General features: G+C 35.0%; 1 protein-coding gene across 10 annotated transcripts in view; it reads right to left on the bottom strand.

Moving 5' to 3' along the window:
- The window catches only part of Scn9a (sodium voltage-gated channel alpha subunit 9), a 74813-nt gene extending 71139 nt beyond the window's left edge, over positions 1–3674 (bottom strand). For all 10 annotated transcript variants that reach the window (XM_042694111.1, XM_042694115.1, XM_042694113.1 and 7 more), the window contains exons 1-3: positions 3417–3674; positions 836–954; positions 408–497 (exon numbers count right to left, since the gene is read on the bottom strand). In XM_042694111.1, the coding sequence (XP_042550045.1) occupies positions 408–497; positions 836–954; positions 3417–3674 (467 nt within the window). The remainder of the gene's footprint in view (positions 1–407; positions 498–835; positions 955–3416) is intronic.
- Positions 3675–9597: the final 5923 nt, after the last annotated feature.

Below are 9597 nucleotides of genomic sequence, written 5' to 3'. Positions count from 1 at the left end.
AGGACAATAAAAATCCTTCTGGGAAATGTTACATATCACAAACAGTCCCAGACAATAGAGATACTTTAAATAACTAAAGAACACAGGCAATGAATCTACTTAGAAAATTCCTAGATTGCTCCCATCATAAACATACCCAAGAACAAGGGCTAGGTAACATGCTGAAGAATAGGGCTCTGAGGAGTTTGTTCTTCTAGAAGACATTGAAGCAGCTGATTAACTTACTGCCAGTGAGTTATTACCACAGAAGCATAAAACAAACAAACAAAAAATCTAAAAGAAAAGGAAATATTTGACATGGGATGATACATACCACAATATTTATAGATTCAGCTTATACCTTGGCAAGAAAAAGGGTGAGAAAAGATGGTCTCAAACTGTATTATAATGTACTGGTATTCACTTACTCTACATTTTTGGTCCATTCCAAAGGGTTACTCATGGTCATAAAAATGCAGTTGGTCAGAATAGTGCACATGATAAGCATGCTGAACAGAGTGGCAGAATCAAGGAACGTGACCGCATGAGAGTACAAGAAGGAATTGGATATACCATGGTGATACTCGAGGAAAGACTAAAACTTTCCCTTAGAAAAATAACCTAAAAGAGTTTAGAGATTACTTTTGTCTCTCTTAAAACAAAAACAATACAACCTAAAATATTATTAATGGTACTTAAATCTCTGTAATGCACAGCAGTTTATATTGGAATTGACAAGCTAAAATCAGGGTTTTTCAAAGAGAAAAAAATGACTCCTGTTTATATCCAATCATGGTAGCAATCCTAAATCATACATCCTAAAACATCATTTCAGTTAGCATGTCAGAAAGGATATGAATGTACTAAAATCTTAATAGATATTCTTCTTAGAGGGTTGAAGGGAGACAGCATATACAAAGCAGGTGTGGCATTGAAGCGGAAGATTGTCTTCCCTTTGTTCAATACTATAAAAGTCTGTGGGAGGAAAAAGAAAACAAGATGAAACTAAGAATCCACCATCTCAATCTTGCACCTCAACATCAGCAGTTTAAGTTTCACCTCAGTGACACAGGACTTATCAATGGGGTTCTATAGCCATTGACATCTCAGAACTTGAAAATACTGTTACATCTGTATCATATTTCCCCAAAGGCAACAATAACCTGTAACCACTGAAATTCATTTGATTTTTCATTATTCTGTAAGCAAACTGAAAAGGATATGTAAGTATATGTATATGTGTGTGTGTGTGTGTATGAGTTTTATCACAACAGCTTGAGAATTGTATTATTTGCTAAGAATTATGATGCAAATGAGTTTTTTAAATGACTCTCATAATTTAAATGAATGCCAGAGCTAGAAGATCTTTTCCAACCAATATACAATCATCATGTGGAGCAAGATAAGCCAAGTTCAAAAAGATAAATATTGCACAGTTTTGCTCAAATGTAGAATCTACATCTAATAAATAATAATAGCAATATTATTATTATAAAGGGCATAATTGACAAAAGGAAACTGTTTGGGGGAAAAGCTGTGGGAGGGAAGAGGGGGAAGGGAGAGTGTGACTGATGTTGAATGTGATCAAACCATTATATATATATATATATATATATATATATATATGTATGTATGTATAAAAACAGCATCACTAAATCAACCAAAGACTATTGAAGGCACGATGGTGGACCGGGAGGGTGAAAAGAGTAATATAGCTAGAATTTGATCAAGTTCACTATATATGATTGGAAATTTCACAATGCATCCCCTTCTTAAACCAATTTATGCCAATAAGATTTAAAGAAATAAAAACAAAACAGCAAATAAGTAGGAGTAAAAAATATTACAAACCACCAAAGGCATTGGCTTAGAAATTAGAAAGCTGAAGTCAAAATGCTGCTGTTGGAAGTCAAATTCCTTTTGTAATCTGGAAGGCACAAACTTGGTGATTCTTTTGTTTAACCTAAGTTTCATATAAGGTTATCAATAGACTTTTGGCAATGAACATATTTCAACAAACAGATAAGACAAGTTCATGGAGCTTGCCCTTTATTTGAGCCTGGCTTTGTTCACTCAAGAAAGCAAACCAGAATTTATTCTTTTAAAATCTTTCATCTTCCTATTCCCTCTCACTATACCAGTTATGTCAGACATAATTTGAAGTAAGATCTACTTTGACATTGGAAGTTAGTTTTAAAATTGACACCCAGTCCTTGAGTACTACTGTTTTTTCATTAAATCTTGACAAACTGCTTTTTAAAAGTCATTTATTCTTTCTTTCTACAAGTGTTTAGTAGCAAATATGTTATAAACAAGAAATAATTCAGTCTTAAGTAGCATTGAAAAGCATATTATGAAAGGCAAAATCAAGTTACTGTGTAGCTATAACTTAAAAAAATAAAATAAAAAAGTAAGTTTCTGCCAGGAGCTAGTAGCTCATGCCTATAATTTTAGTTACTCGAAAGGTTGAGATCTGAGGACCGCAGTTTGAAGCCAGCCCAGGCAGAAAAGTCCCCATGAGACTCTTATCTCCAATTAACCACTCAAAAACTGGAAGTGGCACTGTGTCTCAAGTGATAGAGTATTAGTGTTGAGCACAAAGAAGCTCAGGGACAGCTCCCAGGACCCTGAGTTCAAGCCCCACAACTGTCCAAAAAAAAAAAGCAAGAGAGTCTTTGAAACTGTCTCCAATTAATCACCATAAAGCAGGAAGTGGAGCAGAGGCTCAACTGGTAGAGTGCTACTCTTGAGCAACAAACCTTTGAAACAGCACCCAGACCTAGACCTTGAGTTCTAAGCCCCAGGTCCCAGGTCAGCATACAACACACGCATGCATGTGTGCGCGCCTGCGCGCGCGCGCGCGCGCACACACACACACACACACACACACACACAAATACACACAAATACACACAAATAGAATGAGTTTTATATCTGAAGGTTTAAATGAGTCTTTTGCATTTGTATTAAATTTGCAAGTCTTTAATTTTACATATACCCCGGACTTAATTATAAGCAAAAAATTGATTACTTGATGGAGAATGGGGCGGGGGGGGGGGGGGGAATTTTGACAGGGGCTGGAACATTGATCTAGAAGCACTGAACTCATAAATTGACATGTGTTGAAATTCCTTTGTACAACTACCTAAAGGCAATAAAAAGAATTAAAAACAGATAACAGTTATGGAACGTGGGGATCAAGGTGTCATATACTAAAAATCAAAACTATATTGAAAATTTTAGGAAGACAAGAAAAGTCAAGTTAGTTTGCCAATGTTACATTCAGTTTTCAAGGAAAATATATTCTATATCTATATATTCTGAACAGTCTTCTTATGCATTTAGAACCATAGCAATACTGCGATTTGCTAATCCTCTTATCCAAATTCACATGGTTTTTGTTCAGAAGTATTTCAGCAGAAATGACCACAAGTCACCTTTTTGTCTGCGTAGTATGGGTCCAGGTCTTCCAGGGGCAGCGACACCATGCCAGGAGGAATGTCTCCATAGATGAACGGCAGCTGCTTGCCAGCTTCCAAGTCACTGCTAGGCTTTGGGGCTTCTTCCTCGTCATCTTTCTTTTCTTCTTTGGGTTCCTTTGCTCTTTCTTCAGCAATGCGTTGTTCAATGAGGGCAAGAGACTGTTTGGTGAAGCGGACGAAGCTCTGAGGTCCTGGGGGAGGCAGCATTGCCATCTTTTCATCCTGTATATTTTATTTCCCCTTCAGCACCTTACATAAGAGGCCTGCATGGACATAAGGAAATAAAATCTTAAATGGTTGGCCGACAGTGAAGGCATATTAAACCTGAAGGAGAGGCTCATTTGTAGCTTGGTGGCCACAAGAAGGCTCTGGGTTTGATCTTCAGCGCTAGCATTGTAAGCAAAAACAAAACAACAGCATCAACTTTACAAAATGTTTTCATAGGATTATTATCAAATTGTTAAGTAGATACTGTGTACCAGAAAATGTGCAAGACTTATTTTCTAGGTGTCCTAGCAATATTTATTTTTTTGAAATTGAACTTAATACATTCTCTACAGTAAAAAGAATGACAACCTCTTGAGGAAATCTAATTCTTTTTAGCCTTCATTGGTATTCAACTTTGGTGAAATGAAACTCAATGTTTATCTTAATATGAGTGTGTGTGTGTGTGTGTGGTGTGTGTGTGTGTGTGTGTGTGTGTGTGTGTGTGTGTGTGTGTGTGTGTGTGTATGCTGATCCTGGGGCTTGAACTTCAAAAAGTAAAGTAAAACAAAGTATCTAGGAGTTAATTGAATGAAGGAGACAAAAGACTTTTCTAATGAAACTATAAAACATTGAAGAAACAAATCAAAGAAAACACCAGAAGAGGGAAAGACCTCCCTCCCCCATATTCCTGGATTAGTAGAATGAATACTATGAAAATGGCTCCCCTACCAAAAGCAGTATATAGATTTTCAATGCAATCTCCACCAGACTCCAATGACATTCTTCCCAGAGGCAGAACAATTAATCTTCAAGTTTCAATGAAAACAAGAAGGACCCCAAATAGCCAAAGCAATCCTGGGCAAAATGAATAATTTTAGAGGGAAAAATCCCAAACTTGACTTCAATGTACAGAATAAAATAGTAAAACCAATATGGTACTGGGGGAAGACATGCTAGGCAGCCAATGAAACAGAATAGAAAGCCCAGAAATAAGCTGACAGTTATAAGTAAATGATTTTGGGAAAGGTAGCCAATACATAGTCATGTGTATATGTGCATACGTATATGCATATATATATGAATATATAGTCACATCTAACTGTAAATTACAAACTGTTTTAAAGGAAGAAAGAATGATGGGGAGTAAGCAATATCAAACATATTGTACCCACGGGCACAAAGCAACCTACTGAAACCTATGGGAAAATAGGAGGATGGGGTAAGGGAAAACAAAACCAAGTTCATCCAATTGGAAGTTCATCCAATTCCTGGATGCTTGTATGCAATGCCATGTTGAGACCTCTTTGTACAATGCATATGCACAAAAAGAAATATATTGAAGAAAGTACGTTGTTACATTTCCACAGATATAAATATATATATACATAATGTACTTTCATTTTATTTTATTCTGTTATCTACTTCTCCCTTTCCTTTTTCCCTTCCACATCCCTAATAAATTCCCTTTTATTTCATTTGTTTTATTCTTCACTTCCCCATCTCTCAGTTTCCAGGAAAGGGAGAAAACATATGATACTTGCTTTTGTGAAGATGGCTTATATCATTTAACATTTTGATCCCAAGTTTCATCCATTTCCTTGCCAAAGTCACAGTTTCTTTCTTGTTATGGTTAAACACATTGTTTATGTGCCATAATTTCTTTATCCCTTCACTCAGTGAAGTACTATTCAATTTTAAAATGTTCCTGCAGCACCATGAACTGTCCACAGCATTGTAAAATGCACCTTTTAACTAACTTTTGCAATATTTTATTCAAAGGAGTTATTTACATTTTTTAAATGGATTGAAAATTTCTTGCAATTTCTATTTTTGAAGTTTATGTAAATATGCATCTTAAAATAAATCAGACTTGCCATCAGCAACAATAACTCACACACAATATGTAGTAAGTGTGAAGGCCTATACTATATTTCTATAACTTTCTTCTCAACTCTCTTCACTTTTCCATGATCTGAGCCAGATCATGGAAAAGAACAAAGCAAAACAAACCAAACAACAGATAAATTTCAAATTGGGGATATCTAACAAGGATGCCTCACCTGTAATCTGTCAAGTTGTTAAGATCATTGAAGAAATTAGCTAATGTAATATAGTATTACAAATAATTCCTTGAAAGAATAAAAGAGTAAAAGGAAAAACCAAGGAGTTTGAATGGAGAAAGGCTATTAGTTAACACTAACATTATAAAATGTGTCCATTACTTATGATAAACATACTAAAATGCAAATAGTTAATAATAGAAAGGGAGTAGGAACTTTCTTATCAGCACATTTTTTTCTGTGAATCTATTCAAAATAGAAACATTTATACACATAAAAAATTTACAGATGTAGAATTACAGTACTATAATTTAAAGATCTCAGTGCACTTAAATTTAACAAATAAGTACATCACCTTTATCTAAAACATAGTGATAGACATAATTTGAACTGCTTTTAATTAAAGTAGGTTATAATGAATACACCAAGGTTATATTTTACATAGCATAAATTTCACATTGATTTGATCACTAAGAGATCCAGTAGAAATGCTGATCAATTTTTGTCATTATGCTTGAGAGTGTAATTTTATATATACAGCCTCCTGGGTCAGGAATGCACTTACAGCTTATAAACATAGAACTAGACTGGAGTCACAATGTCTGAGTCCTAATTATGCTTGAGAGTCATTAAGACTCAATAGGCTGAAAAGTATCTGGTAAGGGAGTCTATGTGTGTTTTCTTTTAGAGTATTAACAGTTTAACTCCGTAAATAGTGGTGCACATGCTATCTTTTTAAAAAGATGTCAGATTAGTGCTTTATTACATATTCGCTCCCCCTTACTGATGCTGTTAAAGTATAAAAAGCCCCTTCTGGTTTTTGTGTTGCATTGGGTACTGTGTGGGTAACAAAGATTTGAAAGAAATAGATTTGACACAAAATTTCTTTTTCCTCACATCCAAACCCCTGTTCACTTCATCAGAGCAACTCCACCTCCAGCTCCCTGCTGGTTGCCAAGGAATCCCTTGGCCATGGCTTATAAACACAAAAGCCCTCTTTTAAATCCCATGTCACCAAGGCGCTTTGAAATCCTCTCGTGCTTAGTGGCATCCCATCATTCATCATATTTAAAATCTAAGGTCATCCCATCGAAAAGGAGAAAACAAGTATGAACTGTTATGATAGATATCTCCCACGAGAAAGTTCCATACTTTCGTATGGAAGGTTTTGGGATCCTCAGACATCAAGCCTCATGATCTGAGAGGAGCATAGCATATCAATATTATAAAAATCTCGAGTGTCAATAACAAACAAGTAGACAAAAACGTTCAGAGAACAGAAAATGCAGTCCATTTATGGAGTAGCTGTACACTTTAGATAAGAAACTCATAAAGTTGAAGCTGGAAAATTTAGTAATTTAGACAGGTTTAAGTCCGGACCATTCCACTTTCTGAATTGTAATTAAAGTACATCTCAATTCTTTCCAATTTCACTGATCAGAATACTTGAATATGCCTTTGGAAGAAAGAGATAGCTCTGCCCAGGCAGTCAGGGTTACACTTATGGATATTTTATTCTCAGCAAGGTGACCATAATATTTATGCTCCAAACCAGGGAGAGTATTTTTTGGACAAGAATAGATGGGCTTTATTGGCTTATGCCTATGATCTTAACTATTTAAAAGAACAAAATCTGAAGATCACAGTTTAAAGCCAAATCAGGAAGATAAATCTGTAAGACTCATATCTCCAACTAAAAAGCCATACTGAAGGCATGCTTCACGTAGAGTATCAGCCATGAGTGAAAAATGTAAGCAAGATCCTGAGTTCAAGCCCCAGTCCTCCCAGTCCTAGTTTGTGTTCCCATGGGCGCGCACATACGCACATGTGCGCGCGTGCACACGTGCACACTCACACACACACACTCACACACACAGAGGGGGAAGAGGAGGAGGGGGAGAAGGGGGAGGGGAGGAGGGGGAGGGGGAGGGGGAGAGTAAGAAAGGGGTTGGGGAGAGTGAGAAAGGGGAGGGGGAGAAATATTTTTCATAAAAGCGACAAAGTCATCAGGCATAAACTGAAAGTGTTCTAGGATCATCTTAGTTATATGTTCGCCTTACTTTTGAGAGCTCTTCGGCATTTCCTTGCAATGTCTTTTTTTCGAGTGCAATTTTACTCGGACTATTTCCATCATTAGTCTTTATTAAGGTATGCTTCCATGTACTTTTCTAAAAGATAGATACTGTGGTTATACAAAATCAGAATGCTAAAATACACAAAATTAGAGCTGAGACTTAGGTTAATACTGTTTGGAAAGCCAGTGCTTTGCAGAAATGGCATCCTAAGTGAGACTTACTGCTGGAGCCATTCAAGGCGCTCAATTTAAGGCTGGATGCACTATGGGTTATATCCAAGTATTGATTAGCTCAGATTTAATATGCAATATAATGTCTGTGAAATTCCATGACTAACATTTTAATTTGCTGTCTTGAAATTATGGTCCTACTTTTTGTCAAAATAAATACAATATGATCTATTCCACATAGAGAGGGCACCAACACCTTGACAAGTTCTACAGTACATTTTGATCAATAGTTTTTTATTTTTGAATATTACACAAATTTTCAAATTTTCCATTTTTCTATCTCTGCTATTTTATTTTTACCAGTTACTGCATCTGCAATCAGGAAAGCCAATGATTGTAATACATTATATTTATTTAGGTGACAACCATATTATTATTTTTCTTATATGAAAGTTTAATATTAGCCAAAACCTGTACAGTTGAATTTGGACTAAGGAGACTGGAATGAATTTGAATCAATCTATATACAAACAATGATTTCCATAATATACCTCAGTTTCCTTTTAAGTTTAGTTTCTCACATTGGCAACAGTCAAATATAAATGTTATTTATTTTATCATTGCCTATAATCATGAATTTATGTAGCTCATTTTACTACAAAGTTAATTTCTGCCAGGGTAAATCTTCCTGTCCCCTTGGTCCTGATATTCCAATAATTCCTCATACATAAACCAGACACCCTAATTTATGTCACTGTTCAACAACTGGGCTCAGATATATAGATTCACTTAGCTAATGAGTAGAAATGCATATTTGAGAATTTATATATCTGAAATCCTGGAGATAAATGTGTCCTTAGAGTGAATCAGTGATTGAAACCAAGTCAAATTGTCATTTGGTTACATGGTTTATTTCTATTTGTAAAGAATTGATTGGAATGCATATTTAGGATATATGTGTTTGTCTTTAGGAAAGTTAAAAAGAAGAATGAGACTTGAAGAAAAACTTTTTGAAGAGCCTCAAAACGGCAAGATTCATTACTAAAATGTGCAATAAACTACAAGTTCCACAGGTAGAAAGAAAGCATCTGAGAGGAATGAAAGGCAGCAATGAACAAAGAACATCAGTCAAGGGAAAAAATATGAAAGAGAAAACCTAATTCAACAAAGTAATAGTGATTATGATTGTGGATTTTTCATCTCTATAAATTAAAATATATGAATGGATTCCATTTTGTGTATTTTCTTTAATCCATTGTTTATATACAAACTAGATTTTCATTTATCTCACCTTGATTTTCAGTGGCTTTATCAATAAGGTAGTTGCTCTATGGTTACAAAACAAAGTAGACAGTACATGTTTTGTTGTAAGAAAACACTGTCCATTAATGCTCTTAACAAAAAAAACGTAATACAGGATTATTTTTGACAGTAATCTTACTTTGAAAGATCACATAAAAAAAACTGAAAAGTAGTTGGAAAATTCTTTTCAATTACTAGTCATCTGTTAAATTGCTATCTACATGATTATTATTTGTATTATTTTTATATCATTATAATAGCACTCTAGCAAAATTACTAGAATATATTTTGGGAATTTTTTAAACTACAAAAACACTAAATC

The sequence above is a fragment of the Dipodomys spectabilis genome, unplaced genomic scaffold, assembly GCF_019054845.1.
Source record: "Dipodomys spectabilis isolate Male_0828 unplaced genomic scaffold, ASM1905484v1 ptg000174l, whole genome shotgun sequence".
NCBI classification, from domain to species: Eukaryota; Metazoa; Chordata; class Mammalia; order Rodentia; family Heteromyidae; genus Dipodomys; species Dipodomys spectabilis.
The sequence above is the reverse complement of the archived record's forward strand: the minus strand, read 5'-3'. Positions and strand labels throughout refer to the sequence as shown.